The 21,463-nt window shown below is 42.9% G+C and overlaps 1 protein-coding gene across 11 annotated transcripts in view; it reads left to right on the plus strand.

Moving 5' to 3' along the window:
• The first annotated feature begins 4,742 nt into the window (after positions 1-4,742).
• LOC105692063 (cytospin-A) overlaps positions 4,743-21,463 on the plus strand; it is a 71,570-nt gene continuing 54,849 nt past the window's right edge. For 7 of the 11 annotated variants that reach the window (XR_007276765.1, XR_007276766.1, XM_020855904.2 and 4 more), the window contains exon 1: positions 18,567-19,603. Coding sequence is in view for 5 of the 11 variants with exons in the window: in XM_020855904.2 (XP_020711563.2) it covers positions 19,559-19,603 (45 nt within the window). In the remaining 6 variants the exon portion in view is untranslated. Of the gene's footprint in view, positions 6,322-18,566; positions 19,604-21,463 lie in introns of those variants that run through there. The other 4 variants (XM_020855912.2, XM_020855908.2, XM_048649243.1 and 1 more) reach the window with 4 other exon arrangements.

Here is a 21,463-nt window from a genome sequence, read left to right on the forward strand (position 1 = left end):
GAGATTGGTCGGTTGGCGGGGATGTTTATTATCGTTATGAATTCATCCGAGACGATCGTTTGCCATCTTTTATTTTATATACCTATACCTATATACCGCATACGTGTATCGTATTAATTATAATAGTTGCGAAGAGTAAATCAGCTTCGGATGGGACGGTATCAATCTTTAGTAAAATCAAAATTACAGCTTCGTAGGAGATTCTAAAAGATTTGCATGACAGAGAAGAACGATATGTTGTACCTATATATATTGTCAATTTTTTTTCATTCCCTCTTATTGTTCTTACGAATAAATTATCAAAATATAAGTACATGTATATGGATACTAAACTTGGGTACAATCGTATCGATGAATTTTCAGTATATTCATTTTTCCATTTTCATATTTGAACTTACATAACGTAATATTTTTTATCAAACTTGACACGTGGTATGTTTAAAATGAAAAAATTTACGACGCCATCAACAACACTTTTCGCATAAGCATGCGATGATACATCATACGCTTGTATAAATTATTTTCGATTTTTTTTTAATATTTTCAATCACATTTTTCCGTAATATACGTACGTACAAAACAGCCGATCGCATTTTTCCTGGCATCGGTAGCCTGAAAAAATAATTTTTTAACCGTTAAAAAAATGTATCAACAATCTACAAATGTCTTCATCGTGTCAAGTATAAACGAAAAAGCGTCGTATTTCTACCAACCGAAGCATTAGTTTACGACAAAAGTACTTTTATGTTTGCAAATGCACCTCGATATCGAATCAAATGAATTCGAAACTTATTCAATATTTTCTTTGCTCGAATTCTGTGAAATGCAAAATCATGTCGTGTGAAATTTAATTGCAAGTTCGATGAGTAAAAGTCAAGAAATCCTCATATTTGAGGCTGCCATTATCGAACAGTTCTGACGCCATTTTCTGACGACTGTTGTTTGTTCGCTCATACAGCCGAGTCTGACGCCATTTTCTGACGACTGTTGTTTGTTCGCGCATACAGCCGAGGCGATTCGCTTGCTAAACGAAACCTGAACCATCCGAAACCAACGGCTAAACGATGTAAAGAAAAAATGATGATTCGAAGCACACTGGAATGGAGCCGATGCTGCAGTCGTGGGGCTTATCCGACCAACAGATCTCATATCGACTCCATGTTCGATCTCGGTGCATCTGAGGGTGTTTGTGGTATGAGATTCTTCACATGTATGTACGCTCATTCTAGTTGCATGTGCTTTCAAAACGTTGACAAACGTTAGCGTAATAACGAGTGTTTGTTTTGTGAAGTTCTTGTTACTTTGATATGGTTATACTCTTTCGCGTGACTATGAAGTTCAGTAACAATTGGATCGGGCTAGGTTTGGCTCACCCAACGTTGACTGGCAAACTTGTTCAAACAGTGATAAGTATACCGCTCATTCATTGCTGTCTGAAATATGAAACAGTGTCTTTACTTGTTCTTGAATTGATTACCATTTATTTCGAACTCGTTGTCGGTATTTGTTCGTGTCTGATTGAAGAAACGAACGATCGATTGAACATATCATTGACATAGAATGTGTTGTTCTTGTTTCAATTTTCTATTGATATCTGTTGGAAATTCCAACTGTAATTCATTTTATATATTTTATACCTCCTGAAATTTTTCAACTTCTTTTCGTTCGACCTTTTCGATTCCATGCATGCACATCAGGGTGCTTCATTTGAAACGAAAAATGTTGAGAGTTACCATATACACTAAACATAAGATTCGAATTGCAAAATAACAAAGATTGGCAACAAAAAAAATCTGAACATGCACGAGTTATTTTTAAAAAACTCGAAGATGACGACTCGCGTAACTCATGCATCCATTGGAACAATTCTCCTGATATCTATCCGCCATTTTGATTCCCTCGTTCTGAATTTCGAACGAGAAATCCTCAATCAACTTTTGGCCCACTAAAAGCGTTGCAGTGTCAGCGCAACGCTTTTCGATGCAACCCGAACTACGCGATTTGCGTGTTTCTGGATAATTTCGCGCGACACATCCACGACTTTTTACACAACGTCCCGTACGACCATTATGCAGTTGTCCAAAGAATTTGCTATGGTGATTCGCGGCGACTGAAATCCTCAGCATTCCTCGTTGTTGTTGTATCGTTGTTTTCTACGTTTATTCGTTTACTTTATTTTCATTTTATTAAACCACAACCCTTCGAACCGCTCGGCGTTCGTTCCGCGGGGCAGCTGTGCACAGCTGTAATTTTCAATCGTCTTCGCAATTTACGCGATTAAGAGTGGAAAGACCGGGAAAGACTTCCTGCTTCCAGATCGCGAGGCAGAAGTTCGCCTGCAGTAGCGCCGCAGCCGCTCAGTCAGTAGTATACAGTATAGGAATGTCTGCATACCCGCTATTTCCCGTACTACTGGTTTTACCATGGTCCACCGCTGTTCAAAAACATGTCAGTATTTACGTTATACGTATACCTACACTTCTTGCGATACCCGATTCGACGCGAACGACAATTCGCCGCGAATATCTCCGCGGTTTGATATTCCCATCCCACATCGATATAGTCTCTAAGTACTTATTTATTTAGCTCACGGTTCAAATTACACGTACACACAAAACGTTCGAGCGCGCGACTATGAAAATTATTACACAACTCACGACATTCGTTTGGTAACGCCGTTGCCTCGATCCCTCCAAGTTTCTATTCCGATCGAAATTTTTCACCATGAGAGAATCTTTGCCAAGGTTAACATCGATCTTTTTTAAATGCATCGTCAGCTGTACGCTATACTGTAACGCAGTAATAATACGCTAGTATATTTATTAACGTTTGAAAGGCAACTTTCGTGAATAAATAACTCTGTTTCACTTTTTCTTTCCTTTTTTTTTTTTCGTTTTTTTTTTTTTTGTACAATGGAAACACGAGTTTCCAAACCGGCACGTGAGGTGATAAAAATAGCGTATTTTCGAACGAAAACGGCTACGATTCATAAATTTAGGCGGAGTGACTAACATTTGAGTTTCTTGGCCGCGATTCAATTTGAAACGGAAAAGCTCCAGAGGTGGTCGCCAATCGCGCTGCTATAGACGTAGCGAGCATCCTCGTTTTTGAAATCGGACTGGTGTGCACAATTTTTTATTTTTTTTTTAATTTTTGTAAATGGTCCTTCAGTTTCGGTCGATTTGCACGGAAATGTTCGGTACATTTTTTGCGACACGTGTCTCTTCTCCTCTCGATAATTTCGACGGAAGTCAACCGGTTTCGAGCCAAAAAGTTAATCCGGATTTTGCGGTAGTTTTAATTTAACAAAATTTTGGAATGGAATAATTTTGTACAAACGAACGTCGATTCACGCTGATTCTGAACGCAGAAAAACGTGTCCCGCCATTTTTTTCACCTGATACACGTTGGCGAATCTTTGGGAATGACGAAACAATTCTCATTTTTCGAAAAACGTACGATTTGACTCGGGGTCGATCGTCTACACTCCGATCGAAGAGTTTACCTATACGTATATTTTGCGTCCCGAGCGAGATACTCGTATCAAAGAATACCACGTTGCCCAAGACTCCTGAGCCCCTACTGGTGCCCTTGAGCCCTCGCGAGCCCCCGAGACTGCAGGCTCCTCTTCTCTCCGCTATTAGGCTAACTGCATATTGCGTCCTCCGTGGGCTCTCAGTTCGTACGTTCGCCTCACGTTGGCGACCGTCTACAGCGGTGACCACCTCTCGTCGAACAACGTGTTCTTCCTCTTCCTCTTCATTTTCTTCGCCCCTTCGCCTCTGCAGTATTCGTGGCAAAACACGCGAATCGACGAAGGGGTAACGGCCGGTGGTAAACGACGGTTGGGATCGGTTTGTAACGTGTACACACGCAATAGCGAAGTAGTCGCGCGCGTGCAGATGTGCGTCGTGTGTCTCTCGACGCATGCCAAGTTTACCACACGGTCGTACGAGAGCCCCTCGATAACTCGTGTCTTCGTGTGGGTGAGATTTTGCGAAAACTAGTCCAAGTTCTGAGGTCAAACTTCCTTTCTACCGCGTCGACGCGCTTGTGTTCGGTAATACGTACCCCTTCAGCTTACGCCACGTTCGCAACGATCGCCGTCGAATCGAACGTCTCGTAAAAATTCCTACTATCGCTCGCGCGATCGGCTCCGAATACCTCATATTCCTGTATCGACGAATTATCGTCCGATCGTCGCGAAATGCTGGACGGTCACGGCCTTTGATTCTACAGCAGAATTCGCGATCCCGTGGTCGGCAAAATCCTGAAAAAAAAAACGAACCCATTCGATTATTCGACGTCGATCGAATTTCCATCGATTAGTTTGAAATTACGGATCGTAGGTCAAAACCGATGTAAATACAAAAGACTCTAAGATCGATCGAAACAACTTCTTTATTTAAATTCCCTTGGAACTCACCCTCCACACACACCGCGTACGTGTACGGGTGGAAATTTGCATTCTGAAAGCAAGTTTCGTTTCCCGATAACGCGGGCCGCGCGAAAATCCACCCCTGTATAAAAAGGGGTGGCGAACGCCTTCGGCGCCAAGTCGAGTCCTCCCTTAATTTGGTTCCCCTCTTCGTCGCCTCACCCTTCGTCCTTGGTACGAACCTACTTACACTCGAGGGTACGTAAAGTCGGCTTATCCGTTTATTATTCGTCCGTCCGTCCGTCTCGCGTTCGTGCAGCAGCAGCAGCAGCAGCAGCAGCAGCAGCAGCAGCAGCCCAACGCGACTCCTATCCGCTATACCTCGCCGCCTTCTGATTCGCCATCCGTTCAGGCTTCGGCACTTCAGTCCGCACCGGGTTCCCGAACGGACTGGCGCGTCGCGTACGCAGCCTCGTCCCTCGACACGTTTTCGTCAAACACTCGGTTAGTTTGTACGCCGTATAAAGCTGACCGCCGATCGAATTGCGAGAATTTATCGTTCACGTTTCGACGCTCGGACCCGAAATTCGAATCAGACGTGTCCACTGCGCCATGCTCCGGATATTCGTTCGTTCGCGTCAAACTATGGATGACAGATTTTAGTTAAGGTACGAGAAACGCGGCGCGTAGAAATTCGTTATCCTTGCGATCCGTCACCTACCGGAATTTCAACCGGTATTCGATCGCATGGTTTGTCACGACAAAACACCGCTGCACCTGCTTCGCCGATGCAAATTATACCGTGACAACTTTGGAAGAAATTTGATCGGATTCACCTGTTTTCGCGCGATTTTTTGGGAAATTTTTACCACGTCGGAGCAGTTTTCCGCACGTTGCGCGGGATTTTTTGCATCGCTTTTTTTTTGTTTTTTTTTTTGTTTTCTTTTAAATATTTTCCGAGCGCACTGACTCGAACCAGTCAGTTCAGTGATGATGTTGTGTCCGCTCGGACTGATTGGATACACTAGCAGCGGTCGTTCGTTCGTCGAACAACAAATTGCCTATTTAATGATGAAATAACGATTGCGTTTATTATTACTTTGGAATGTACGTAACCTATGGAACCTCCGTAAATTACGACATCGGGATCCCGTGGATACTCATCGCGTCCCATTAGAATACTCTTGTCATTCGTGTTTTTCTTTTCTATTTTCAATCACAGAGTACACGGTGTTTTATGGTTCGCCATAGATTGCGTACCGCTCAACCGAGCCGGTGATAAAATCGAGGAAAAAAGGTGCTTCCGATCGTCTTCGCGGCGAAGGCAAAAAAAAAAAAAAAATCGTCGCACTCCGACATTCGAAAAAGGGAGGAGGAAAGTCAATCCGATGATCGGATCATCGCGAACGCGATCTGGTATCCGAATCGTCGTGATTGATTTTTCTTCGTTTCGTCGCTTAATTTCGAACCCCGGATATTCGAACGTATATATGTAGTTCGATACCCGAGGTGTGTGCGCGTTCCATGAATTAGACGGATTTGCACGTGACGCGCGTTTCAGCGAAGCTCGAAAGACTCTGGGGAATCGATATAAGCTCTGCACTTACCGCGGCGATACCGATACCCGGTGAAGTAAGAAGAAGGAAGAATTCGATCCCCCGTTGCGTGTGCTTCGAGAGATATTCATGTTCTACGTGTCGTTTGTGCGTCGAAAATTTCGCAGTGTCCGTTATTCGTTGTATGTATATACAATACGTGTGCGACGATCGAATTCGAATTTCAGGTAAAACGAACGATCGAGCAGATTTGTCGCGCGTTAATCAATACACGCAGTGAACATATTCATTCTGGATTATAAAGAGAGCTGTTCCTCCACCGGAAGTGGAACGGTCTGGGATACTTCGTTTCGTCAACTTCCATCCACACGGCCGTAACCATGTCCGGTAAGCAACTTCAACTTGACTAAAACAATTATGACGTGAGAGACACGCCGATTGGCCCCGGAGAACAATCGACGTAGCATCGCGATTCGTTACGATTTTTTTATCTCCTTTCCGGAAATCGACCGGAAATCGATTGATCACACGTTTCGTAGCTTGATATTGAGATTTCTTTGGTTTTTCAAGTCCCCCAATATATTCAGCGATCGAATCTTACTTCAATTTCTTTCTTTTTTTCCATCGCGAAGAAGACATCCCTTCGCACGTTACACGCGCATAAAAAATTACTCGATTTATGTAATTTCATGCAGACGGAAACTCGCTAGCGAAATACACACATACGCTCGTATCGTATCCATTCCATACGTTACGTAATAATTTACGTGGTAGGCGTTCTCGTACTTGCATACGACCGGCTGTTTTCAATGCGTTTCATTCCGCGCTACCGTTTCCACAATTCTCATGATATCTATTTACCTGCCCATTATTATATCGATTCAACTCCGCACGCAAAACAATGACAAAGACTCAGCAGTCCTACGTAAATAAGGTGCGGTTGTCACGGTTGTTCAATGTTTTTTATTCGACTCTGATCCGAGTGCGAGACGATTTCCTTCCTCGAGCGACGATAACGCGTGGCTCTCGGACGGGGATCAAATTTTCTAAATCCTTTTTTCGTACGATCGCAACGAGAATTTGCAAAAATAAGAACTGACTCGGATCTCTCTCTGGCGCTCGTTCGCGACAGCACTCGGCAATTGCGACGTTGGAACAAATATTGAAAAAATGTCGACTCGCAATGGCGAGGTTTTTCTGTTCTCCGGAGTCCTTGGCTTTCCGTATCGTGTGTTATACGTTAGAGGTATTGAACGAGGAGGGAAATAGGCCGGTGCACACGCACGTACATATATGCCCACACATATAAAACGACCAATCGTATTACGTATTATCTAATAAATCTTTTGAATAGGATTAATGTCTGCGCGGACACGCGTGTACGTATGGGTGTGCATTGAATACACTAGCGCGTTGCGTACGTACACGCACGCGAGATGGTGAAAATAAAATGAAAAAACGAAAATAATAATGAAAAGCGCGCAAACGACGGATGGACCTGAATCCTACGGTTGCGCTGTTTTGCGGGATATTTGAACGAAAAAAGTACCCGACAAAAGCTAATTCAACTGGAGCGGAAGCTTTAATTTGACAATTTGTCGCTCGCGGAGCGCACTTCATAAAAAGGGTTAGAGGTATACCGCGTACCGAATACCACGCACGGACTGAAGGACTCGTAAACAATAATTTAGGCTCGCCAATATTGTTCAATCGAAATATTAGCCGATCTGGAACGAATGTCAATTGACTTTTACGGTTTCGCACAGTTCTTCCAATTTCTGATTTTTTATCGATTTGTCGTTTGTTTGTACCTTGAGAGAAAAAAAAAAAAAAAAAAATCAAAAAGATTTTCCACGATAAAATGGTTTTGCTTTTTTTTTTTTTGTACCTCGGCAACATTCGCACCGCTTGTTATACCCGCCTTATTATCGCATACGCTGAATCGATCGGCGACTTATAACGCTCGTGGACCTTCGCAGTTGGGGGGCGGGGGGGAACGACGGCCAATTAACGTGACAAATATATTCGCACAAGCAGAAATATCGAATGAATATAAATTGAAAAACAAAAGAAAGATAGAGAATGAGCTGAAATGAGAGATAGGTTTTTTATCTATCGATTTACGCGTGATTGATAATTGTATAAATCAATCAATCATTTCTCCCACGGTTTTATTAGATAGTTGTACTTAATGTATATCGTGTATATTTGTCGCTGCCTACGCGCGAATATATGTATTTTATTGGCACATTAGATACGAGTTGTTTCAGTGAAAGGTGTGTATCAAAATTCCATCGTTATAAAATACAACAAAGAATTTTCTGTCGTCGTTACAAATACCGCAGAAATAACAGCTCGGGCTCGTACGTCGATAATAATCGGAGCATTCCGGCTATCGTAGAATTAAAATTTTCACGGCGACGAGATCTGCTGAGAAACATTTTACGGACCGAATCCGGAGGCGCGCTGGGTTTTCGAATCCAACGAGCAGCGCAGCCAACAACGAAAACGAGGGTAGAGGATCTCCTCCGTTGCTCGACACCTCGGGCCACGGGTCGGATAGGTTGGTAGGCGCGGCTTGTAGCGGACGACAAATTTTTTAGTTCCTCAAATCGACGCTCGCGCGCACGGAATCGTCGAGAATCGTCCGAAAGAAGCCAATCAAGAAGAAGTCCGTCGGGAGACGGACCTCTCGGGTTTTATACTCGCCATATATTTTCGAAGAAGTATTACGTGTGGGACACACCGAGGTGGAGATAGCGGTCGGGCGGAGTCCGCGCGGGTATAGTATAGAGTGTAATGGGCCGCAGCGCGGAGTCCGGAGTATGGATGCAATTTGTCGTGCAATTAAGTAGAGATATACAACGGGGAACCATCTGCGATACATCATCATTGTCGGGGCTGCTACAGCGGATTGTAATAGGAAAATAGACTCGGGATATTATACCTATGCGGTACGGCGCGGGCACGTACGGTCTATATAATTTATATCTCAAATTCAGTTTCAATTCCAATACTTTCAATTATCCTGCCGATATACGGGCACGATTACATCGAACCACCTGTATACCGGCGATTAACTTTCACAGGATTTTGATAAGCCCGAAATTTTTTATCGGTATGCAATCGTAGAACTGCAAGTTCAATCGAAGCTTTCAGCTGGGGGTTCCCTTGATTTGTCACTTATAATGATCGAAGTATTGAATTCGATGGAAAAATAATCCTTATCGTATCCATCGTTATAATGGTATACGATTACAATTCGGTTTTCTATGTATCTAGAAAATCCCGCACCGCTTCTAGAATCCTAAGACTGTAATATCTACACACGCGTATCACACGTATAGGACGGTATAGGACACGCGAGATCTTCTCTCCGTCGTCTCGTTGGTCGTGTGGGTGTATTTTAATTATCGATACACGTCGCGGAGCGGTTCGAAAACTGGTTTCCTCGGACAATGGAACAAACGGAAGGTCCCATACAAATATAGATGCGAGTACAAACGCCCGTGATTCAGTACGGCCGGGTATATATCTGGACGTTTTTTTCAGACATTCCGTAATCGAATACGTCTCACATGGATTCCTGTAGCGTACACCATATGCTCGGTGCACGGCTATTTCCAATTATTCACGCGGATTCGGTGTCGCCTCGTGATGAACGCTGAACAAGATTTTACCTGTGTGTATGTATACATATACGGCTACCGGAATCGAGCGAGTTACCTGTTTCGTTTCTCGATCCTTTTTCAAATTATCGCAATTTTGCCAATTTTTGTCTCTCTGATTGTAGATCTGTACAATGCGAAAAAAATGAATTTTCGTTTTTACCAAATTTGCGTTGAAAAAAAAGTTTTTTGAGAAAGTGGCTTCCGAGATGACGATTCGATTCGTTTACGAGCTTATCCTTTATTATTCGCGATTTCTCACGCGAGAAAGAATCGAGTTTGTCTTCATCTGTAATTCTTCGCACACCCTGTATGCAAGATACGTGTTATAACGTGCGTACGTACACGTTACGTTATGACCATAGTATGTGCCGATTAATGATGCCCACCGTTTGTTACGCGCGATGATGTATGTACCCATAACGTATATTATGTATATTGTATGTATACGTAGCTTATATACCTATACCTACATCGTTGTGTTACTTACTTGTAAGTTCAGACTCGTCCAACTCGTCCTAAGGTGTCAACGCACTCGCGAACTCGATGCGCAACGACATGACATCGCGTTATACATAGCGATCCGATGACTTTATATCGTGTACGATAGCGTAAAATAACATAGGCGGTTGGTACTACGCGTTTCGAAGAGCGGTACACATCGACGATTACTTCCTATGAGAACGGACAACTGAAAAATGAAGCTTCATTTTGCTGATTTAGTGCAGACTGGTACGTTTTGACAAAATTCTCTTCAAACAATTCGCCCTTCGTTGTACAGTTCGTACCTCCGTTATACCGTCGCGAGATCCGTCGGACGCCCGTAAATTCGTTTCCGATCGGTTAAACGCCGATATTTGCGGAGTCTGCGTTCACGGCAAGGACATCAAGAGGTAAAAGATTGCAGAGCGAACGGTGAACTCGTCGCTCAAATTTATGTACGTTTATGGTATACAAACGCCATCGGAATAGAATGGCGATAGAAAACGATTTTCGATCACTCCATGCATCAATCAGCGGACGTCGGATGTGGTTAGGTCGCGCTAGCTCTCTTTTCACATTACCCAAATCTTCCTATGTATATGAAACAAAAATGCACCGATCTCCTCTGATCGAATCTCCTCCGATAAAATCGTTTCGATATTCATCTGCCTTTACGCAGAATGGGATCGAGAGTACAAGGCATGTAAAATTCTAGGAGATCCAAGCGATCGATCGGCCATTCGAATCTACCGTAGTCCAGATAATGAAATTGTGCGACCGTCGATGGTACGTCGTAGATCGGATCGACGACGGCTCTGCACGTACGCGTGGATCGAATCCACGAGCGGCGGTGTATACATACATATATCGATGATGATGCAAGAATATCCCGCGGTGAATTCTAAGACGTCGTCGTCGTATCCGCAGATTTGCATCAGGGTTCGATTACCTTTGAACCAGCGCACTCTACGCGCTATATACAAAGCTTGCTCGCGCGTTAAACTCATACGTGCGAACCGCGACCTGTTCTTCTCGCACGTGGGACTCTCTTCCGGTCCCCCGTCATTTCGATTCGATTATACCCAACCTTGGCGCCGAACGGAAAGCACATCCTTCCCACCCTAACGCGATCTTTGGTGTTTCCGCGCAATGGAAGTGAAAAATTTCAAATTTTTTTCGCTGCAAATGCGTCCCGTGGTTTTTAAGAGGTTCCGAAATTCCCGAAGCCTCTAAAGTTTTCGGGCGCAGTAGTCGATCGCAGAGATGGAAATTTCCACGGTAGGCAATTATTCCCATTGATCGGTCCACCGGCGTGTGGCTCGTTAAAGTGGGCGTGATGAAAATGGCGGTATATGTTCCCGCGAGTACAGTGTGCACGTGTTAACTGCACGTCATGTGCAAAGCCGGGTTCCGGCCGGAGCGGCTCCCGGTTATAAAGTTGCAGCAGGAGAGGAGCGAGCGCGGGGGGGGGGGGGAATCCTCTGGGTTAAATCGTTGGGGAGGGTGCAATAAAACCGGGATCCTCTTGTCGGTCGATATGCGAACCTGTGCAGGGTGCAGTATTGCGCCGAAGCACGCTGCTCGCCGCCACCGCATCCCCGAAACTCCGGAACAAAGACGAGGAATCCAGATAGAAATATCCGTGGTCAGATTGGAAGAAAGTGGCAGCAACGAGGGGGGAATTTTATCCGTCGACGAAAGAAAGAGGCGGGTCGTATAGTTTTGGAACGATTTTTATCCTCGATTCGAAAAATGCGTCGCCGGGCGAAAAATCCGAGGGGACGACGTCGTCGGCGGAATAGTAAAGTTGAAGCGAAACTCGACATTGACGTGGAAAATTATACACAGAAATATATGTATACTGCACCCACTTATTGTTAGCCGAGCGAAGCCTGGCCTAGCAGTAGGAGTATAACTTTTATAATATTCCAGCGTGCAATTTGCAAACCGCTGTTTAGGTGATTCAGTTTCCGCAACGGTGCAGCCAACGGAATATCATGCGCAACGTACTTTCGTAGCGAGAAAAGTTGCCGTTAACCGTAGGTGGTAGGTAATCATTAACAATTAAATTTCCTCCTTCCTAATTGCGGCCATGTGGCAAAAGCGCAGAGGCAGAACGTCGTCACGGTAAAACCAACACGGTCCCTTAATTTGTGTCACGCAAAAACTTGCACTGCGACTTTCGAGCGCGGCGGAAAATTTTACAATTTTTTTCCCTGCAGCTGCACTTTTCGCCTCGATGAATGTGAGGAAATAGAAATTAAAATACATATCATTTTCGTTTGATCTTCCGCAAAAACATGGAACAAAAATTCTCTTATTCTCGCAAAAAAGCTTCGGGTGCAGAAAGGATCACAGTTTTCTTTCGGGAGGATTCGGGAGGCTGGACGTCCCACGATTATTTTTTTTTCCTTGTTTCACCAAATTTCCAAAAACACTTTGTAGTTAACAGGAGTAATTAACGTTCTATGATAAAAAAAAAAAAAATAAACAAATGTGTAGCCGATGACAATGGCGGGCCATTAGTCATAAAATCTCTAGTTCTCATCTCTAGACTCCGACGCACGAGGATTTATCCAGCCTCAGATCTTCGAGCGTCTGACTACTCACTTGGGAGTAATCAACGTAGACTAGAAGCGAAGGATCTTCGTGTGCGTTGTAAATACGAGTCAGTGCGGCTACCGCAGCTACCTTGTCAACTTATCACGCGATGAATGGACGGGCCTTTTTTTTTTCATTTTCAACCGGATCGACCGACTCTAAATTATTCGGACGAATCGTTCGATTTTCCAGGGGCGTATTGCACCGATCGTTTTCAAAATCGAGACGGGCGATGAGAATCAACGGAGAATAGACGATACGGTTGGCGGGAACTTGGAGCCGAAAGCTCTTGCCACGTGACCGTTCGAACGATCTAGGGTGTTCCCCTCATGGCCGTCGGTAAAACAGACCGCAGACTTTGGAGAACAAAAGAAACGCGAGCGATGAAAATTACGCAGAGTGAAATGCGAATGAAAACTCGAATTCGCACGCAGGTTCGTGTATCGATCGACGATTGCGCGTACCGATTGTGGTAAAAAACAAAAGATCGCGCGGTCTACCTGTGGGTATACGATATACATATAATAATACTCTCGAAGCACACGTTGAAATAGCGGATAATAATCCGTCCGCGTCGCGTACCTTACAACGGGCACAGCAGCTCCGCAGGTAGACGTAGAGATAGAGATCTGACGTTTGTAAAACGGATCGGTGTATTTCTTGGCTTTGCGAGTATGATACTTTTCATCGAGTGTGCGGGGGCGTCGTTCCGATTCGAATGACAGGTGCGCGTAGGCCTCTTTCGCCGATGATATATTCAAAAGATAATCCACATGCGATCCGGTACGATGCATTGCCTCTTTTTTTTCGATCGATCTCTTATTCCGCATATTTTTACGTCAACGCCCAAGCGTTTATACCGCCGTAACCTACCGTGCGTACCTACCTACCTATCCTTCACCCGTGAAATCGGTAATGATCGGAGCCGATTGTCTCGCCGAAGGAACGGCTCCGTGTATCATTACGATTTTTCCGTCTGCCCAAGTTCGATCAATTTATTCCATTGCGACTTCGAAACACCGCCAATTTATTTTTTTTTATGCGAACTCCGAAATCTGGAGCGAATTTCGCTAAAAATTTGCGAAACGTCAATCGACCCGATTAGAGAAACTATAGGTATTCTCAGATCAGATTCATAAAAAATACCATTCGACGTTTGGAGATATTTCTGCGGTCGAAATCGAGTTCGTTGGTAAAATGGGAGTGGTAATTTTCGAATGGCGTGATAAGCGATCGTTTGAATCAGTTTTGTTAGTGTCTGCGAACCTCTTAAAATTCGCAGCTAATAATTAAACGATCGTCAATTAGTACGCCACAGAACTTTACTACGAATGTCATAAACCGAACGAAACTATTTGTAAATAAATTAATTGGCGCCAGTTATGAGCAGGTAACGACTTCGATGTGATTAAATACAGCTTTACTTATATATACTCACCTATGTTCGAATCATTATGTATCGGTATCATCTTATTACCACTTTCATATACTCGGTTTAGATACGGTTATGGTAATACGTGTTAAGATAAGGTGAATTTCACTCGCGCACGATTTTGATTCAGATTCTAAACTTTCGTTAAAATATATCTACGTATGTGTAGCTATGCACACCGCTACGCGACACATAGACGCTTCGAATGTATATTTAATTAACTAACTCCCAATTCTTAATGGGCAACATTTGAGATTACACGATTTGTGCAGGTCAAGAATTTTCACCGATGAATAAATTCTCTCTTTCGTTGACCCGTCGTCCCGCTTATACCGACGCACGAATTCAAAGAAATCCTTTTTTCATATGTAATGCAGTCTATTCAACTGTGATTTGTTAAAAAATCTTTCTAAAAGAAATTTTTCCAAACTCAATTTTCATGATTTTTTATCCTCTTTGACGTTTTATCAAAATGAAAAGCAAAAAAATTTCTCACAACGAAGAAGATGCGCTGTGGATAAAAAAAATTCAAATTCCACGCACAGGTATACATAGGTGAACTAGATGTAAAATTGTGAACAAAATTTACGTTCGACAAAATGTCGTATAGGCCAATTACGGAGAACCCTGTAGTATAACAGACCGGATAAAAATGTACGAAATGTTTTTTACGTTGTATAGACGTAATTATAACTTATATGGATGCAAGTTGGTGAAGAGGAGGAGGAGGTGGAGGAGGAGGAGGAGGAGGAGGTTCGGTTGTAGGTTGTGTACGTACCTTAGTACATAACTATATGCACCGAATGGCGTGCCAGGGGTAGCGATGCGTTGCATGTTCTGCGGTAGAATTAAATACAGGTAGAGGGTTATACGTGGAACGTATACAGGTATATATATACCTGATATATATAAGTACCGCGAGTGTAAGTACGATGTATCCTACATGAATAAGGAGTTCGTATACACAATCGCACGGGAAACGAAGCGAAACTTCGTTCGCGGCGGATGGCTCCCGATGAGTCACGAGAGTATGGATTACAAAGGTAGCATTACGTAAACTACGTATAAAGGTAGGTATAGAAGGTACAAAAAAAGAGAAAGAAAAATATCGAAAGAGAAGAAGAAGAAGGAAAAAAAAAAATAAGGGGGGAGAGAGAGAGAGAGAGAGAAACACACGACCGCGACGGTTTCTGCTTGGAAGCCCTTCAAAAGCTGTTTTAGCCACCGACGTAACTATATGTAATATGTGTGTACGTAACGGAGAGTGCAATACAGCCCGAATAGTTACGTATATGTATATAGATGAAATTTTACGAATATACATAACGCGCAGAGACTTTGCTGTTTTACCTTGGCCTGAGGAAGTCTTACGATTCGTTATGCACGCTGACCAAAAATCCAAAGAATTCCACAACGCCGCATACTCGTACGTGTACGGCTCGATTACCGTCCCATCCGGAATCCGAAACTCGAATTGTTCGTTTTTTTGTCAGACCGATCGCGTTTGCTACGCCGGAATAACGCAAAATAAAAGATCGAGGATTTGACGAAGATTGACGTCAATTTCCTCTTCGTAATCGCCAATTCACAGTATCATCATTTTTCAGATACGAGAACGAACATCAAAACGAGACATGCGATCGATCTAAAAAGGACGACGCGATCATTTTTCTCTCTCTTATATTTTTTTTTTATAAATTTTGATTTTCTCTATTTTATTTCCTCTCTATGACCGAATATAAATTCTCGAGCTTGTAATCGTGCTTAATTAAATTCAACTAGTTTATATACAATGCGTGGGCAATTTGAGATACGAGGACCGCCTTATGTTGATTTTTTATTTTTGTTTTCTGATGTTTGAAATTTGTTTTTTTTTGTTTTTTTTTCTTTTTTCTCTCTTTTTGTTAATGTAAAAATCACAACGTCTCAGCCGGCCACCTGACGAACCGACATCTTATGAATTTTATTCATGTCGAAACAAGCAAAATCAGCCCGCGACACCTTTATATGTATACATACGTAGAATATACATAGGTGTTCATATAGGGTACCCACTTCGCTATTATAGACCGTATAAGACATCCTACCGTCTCGCTCGCAGTTGATTACAAACGTAATTAAATCTGTCCAAACTGTCGTTCGCGTTTATTCTCGTAGTTTAGTCGTCCAGATGCTTGACATATCCACAACGCGGTAATTATGTCTACCTCGAAACGATCCTGAAAAATAAAAATCAAATGAAGATCTTTCATTTTTATACGCACCGCGCACCGCGGCATTGAAAACGCCGCAAATATCACCAGGGCCAAAAAGTCGTCGTTCTACAGTTTTTTGTTCCTTCTGTTTGTTTGTTTTTTTTTTTTTCTTTATTTCGATTCAGTTGTACACCCAGAACTCGTCCTCGCAGGAGAAGGCTTTCTAATAATGCGGCGTGCGTGCGATGTAGAAATCTGGACACACGTATATATATATAAATGCACTTTTGTACGATATTTTTGCAACATACGTCTCTCGCATACTATACAATACGGTACAAATTATAACAACTGACGTTATTTGAAATATCGAGGTAACTATCCTCACGGTAAAATGAGTACAGCCATTTTCTCCGTTCGTTTCCATAATATCCCTAGATTCTTCGAGTCATCAGTCATTCGTTTCGAAATAAACCGACGGATCGTGAAAATTTTTACTCGAATACGCACCGCGGGAATGATACGAGTCGAAACGAGAAGGATCGGAAAAAAATCGTGGAAGCGTACGGAAAACGCGGACCGATAAATAAAGATGACATCCCGGCAACGAGGCGCTAAAATGACCCATTTTAATAATAACTCGAGTTTCGCTCACGTTATTAGAGAATGTCGTTTCACCGTGCACGGCAAACGGAGCTTGACATTTCGCGATTCGCCATACGTATCGCTGAGTGAAGCGCGATTTTTATCCTTCTGCACCTGCGACGCAAAGTTGCAGAAGTTTCGGAGTTCTTTTTTTTTTCTTCTATCCTTCTCGATTAATTTATGTTCTCGTTTCCGATGGAAAAAGAATGAATTGTGAATAATTTGGGAAGATATCGAATGCGTGTATATAAAAAAAAAATAAAAAAAAAAACTATAATTAAAACGGCGAAGCGATCCGAGAGATTTATCGGTGTTAATTGGGTGGTGATTTGCTGTGCCGCAAAGAATCGTCCCACGTATAACGCGACTGGTTCGAATGAATCGCTGATAAAAAAGATTCTCGTAGAAAAATTCATAGAATCAATCCCACGGAATGACGCTCTTTCACCTCTGGCAATTACACGTATATCTGCTCCCCGAAATGAACGAGAGAGGAAAAAAGAACGCGGCTATTTCGGATTCCTATATTGATTATTTCGCGGAACGAGAGAGGATCGTTTATACGACAATCGTCGTTCAAAATTTGGATTCGGAATCGCGCGGATTTCGATTTCGTGACGGGGTGCGTAGAGTAGGTACACCGACAAACGTTGGAAGATCGAGACGAACCTCGGAGACTTCCTTTCCGGACTCCTCGTTTTAAACTCCGTCCTCCGTCCTCCCTCTTCCCGCTCCTCGTCTGGATTCTTCGGATGCAACTCATAGGTTTTCTCCAACGCCGCGCCCGTAATAGCTCGAATGAAGCCCGCCTATTATTACTCCTCTATTCGTTCACGTGCGAGACGACGGAGACCCGGGTTATACGCGTGAACGTGAAGCGAGATAAGTTGTGGAGGGGAAGAAAAAAAAGGGAAGGACGAGAAAAAAAAATTACCTCGAAAAAAGGAGAAAAGAAAGATCAAAATTAAGAAACTTAACGAGACGAAGTGAGATGGAAAATAAGAAAGAGAGAGAGAGATGGAGATACAGAGAGAGAGAGAGAGTGTGAAAGAGATATGTATATATGTATACCATATAAAAGAACGGTCGCCGAGAGGTCACGGAGAGCGTTACTACACGTTTGGCTTGGAGTCTGCCGACTCCGGTTAGAGTCGGAGTCGGAGTTGGAGTCGGAGTATGGAATGGAATGGAACGGAACGAAACGAAAGGATGAAGTCAAGTCAACTCTAGTCAGTCGGCGCGCAACTATCTACAGAACCAAACCCACCCGATGTGCGCCTCTCTTCTCCTCCCCCCCTCCTCTTCTCTTCTATCGCAATATCTCCGTTCACGCTCCTCGTCCCTCCGTCGCCTAATTTCGTCCACCGGTCCGGCCAAAGTTCATCCCGAACCCCCGAAGTCGCGATAATTTTCATCCCCAGGGATCTCCGTCACCGAGTCTTCCTCCCCTCCCGCTTTCTTCTTCCCCTCTCCTTTCTCTCGTTGTTATCTCACAGTCGCGTGTTCGTGGAAAAGTGTGTTCGGTTTACCTCCTTTCGGACAGAAGTCTCCGCTTCGTTTCACGTTCGGTGTTCAACGTTCGACGTTCAGTGGCCGACTTCGAAACAGCTGCGGTATTCCGCGGACGTACCTGACCGAAGCGACGTCGAAAATTTGTGAAATATTTTCGTTGACAATAATTTTCAAAGATCAACGTCAACGGATCCGTAATCGGGGAGCGAATCGGGAGCTCCGAGTTCCAACGGAGCTTCGGTCGTCCGAACCGTCGGACGGTTCGCGATTGGTTGCTCCGCATTCGTTTGGTGTGCGAAAATCTCGTCGATTGCGATCGTCGGATGTTCGAGAACAATAAGTGCCGGATAAAATTACCGCGATCTCCGTAGCGCCACGTGCGGTCGCAGAACATCGCAAAGGTCGAGCTCGGTAGGGGCGAACCGAGTCGACGCGATAAGAAGAAGAGTTCGTTGGGTCGGGTGCGACTTCGACAATCGGAAGGATAAAGGCGTTTTTCATTCTTCGAATCGACGTCACGAACGCAACACGATCGTCAACGGGTCGAACTTAGCTCCGTTTGACCGGAACCTCGCAACCGAACTTGCGGCCCGGACCCCGGACCCTTTCGGTCGCACAATTTTCCGTCCGTACGGGAATGAAGAAGTGTCGCTCGCGTTCGCAGCGACTAGTCATTGTTACAAGGCGTCTCGAAAGTGGCTCAAGATTCAAAGGTCATCGAGAAGATCGTCGACTATGTTAACCGTCGAGGCTGCGCGGCGTACCGCGATAGTCGGATAAAAACAACCTCATCCAAGTGGGTCTAGGTCCGCGAGTAGATAAGAGATAACCGACGATGTTCGGACTGTAGAGGGACACTCTCTTTTTTTACCGTTTGTGCTCGAGTCCGCCCTTATATTCTTAACGATACGCACCACCACTAGCACCTTTGTCGCGCCGAGGCAAGGACAACACTACACGGGGTGAAACACCACGCGACTCGACGCAGATATAGACGGAAATTTATTTTCTTCTCTGCACGCATCGTGGAACGGATCGGCGCAGTTTAACGTCTAGTTTAGTACTCATTGGTGCTTCGTTACGGTCACATGGTACTTCACGTCTCTTCGATGATTCAAGTTTGCAATCGCACCGTAAGTTTTTTCACAATTTTAACGCAATCGCGCGATTATTCCGTAACCGATAAAAAATTATTACGTCATTTTGTGTATCGATAGCTTTTAGAACGGGGGTAGGGGGAATTTTTTCAACTTGTCAAACGTGAAAACGGGGGAACTATTTTTAGCGTGCAGATATGTTACGAGGTATGAATACCGGAGTGACGAGTTTTTTCGTTTTTTCGTTTTTTTTTTTTACCTTTTTCGCTGGTTATTTTTTTTTTCATCCCAATTCCCAGGTAGAAAGTTATCTTGGCAGAATAAGTTTCAGCCTAGCCGCTAGCCTCATTTAATATTGGCTTGCGAGGTTCGTACTGCGACATTGGCTTTAGGTTGCTGCTAGGTACAATTGCAGTTCAGGATTTCGAGATATGTTGCTTGGTTATTACCTTTGCATTGTACCTAGCCGCGACCTAAGTATACGTGATAGCTTTACTTTTGCGAAAAGTGGGGTTAGGCTTACAGTGACATATATGTATATGTTTAAAATGTTCAGTACACACGTGGTTCATCGATAAAAGTAGTATACGTACGCATCTCACGTATTTATCTTTTTCAATTTTATTTTATATGATTCGATTTATAAAGGTATATGGATGATACTAAGCAATAACGTCTTAGCCAACATTTTGAAAAAAATCGAATTATTATATGATGAACGTATCCAGTGAATGTTAAAATGATAAAATAACGTTAAAGACTCAAATTTGTATTTTTGTTGGTTAGGACGGTATTGGTTAATACCGTCATACACGTATAGATCTTCTATATGAACCATACAATTATATCGCAATTATAAATTTTCCATTGTTATATACGGTGTGTATCTATGCTATGCTAATTTGCGCGAAGCGAATGCGCAAGCGATGGGTATGTTACGCACGTTTTCTGTGTTTGTTTACTTCATATTCATATTTATATTGTGGATATTCTTCGTTGAACGTGATTAACGACCAAATTTAAACTGGTAAGTAAAAATAATATTCACTCTGTTATAATTACTAGTGGAGAAAAGTTTGATAGTTCATTATTCTTGACTTGTAATTCGTAACAATAATTTAGAGGTTAAGTTCAATGATTTCCGACCGGTCTGATTCATTTTTCCATGTGGTTCTTTCTTAAATGTTTTTGTAATTATTGTAATATTTTCATTTTTACAAAGTAACTGTAATTGATACAACTTCTGCGTTATGTCTTTTCTTTAGATATTTCGCTTTTGAAAGTGTCTATAAACTTTAAACAATTTTACTTTGACCTGCAGAAACTTTAACATCCCGGATAAATGCAGTCGAATCGAAAGTCTATGCCGCACTAGGAACAGTCTTTACCAATTCAAAAGATTGGGAAGGTTACAGAATAAATCGGACCAGAAAAGAGAAGATTGACGAAAAAAGTGATATAAGCGAATAAGACATTTTCTTCACAGTTTAAAAGTTTATTGCAGTTATATAATACCCATAATTTATTACTTGTTACTCCACCATAATATTCTTCAGTATATTTTGATAATAAACGTTAATAACATAAATGATAACTGTATAGTGGATTGTTAATACTGCAATTTATTTCACGTTTACCTCTAAAAATCCCGAAGCCTGCTACAACCTGAATTGATCATATTGGTACTAGCTAAATTACGAAGGTTGGCCCAAGATAAGTAATTCAACCTGCTGCTAGCTAAAATGAGCGTTACAAACCGAGCTTGCAGCAGTATAGTTAAGCTATGCCGCACCAAGATAAGAACTAGCATAACTAGATCGCGGTTAGCTTCTGCCAAGATTAAATTTCTACCTGGGAAGTTATTCGGCCGAAATTTATATCGTTACTAATTGAGAT

Source organism: Athalia rosae, chromosome 2 (assembly GCF_917208135.1).
Source record: "Athalia rosae chromosome 2, iyAthRosa1.1, whole genome shotgun sequence".
In the NCBI taxonomy this organism is placed as follows: domain Eukaryota; kingdom Metazoa; phylum Arthropoda; class Insecta; order Hymenoptera; family Athaliidae; genus Athalia; species Athalia rosae.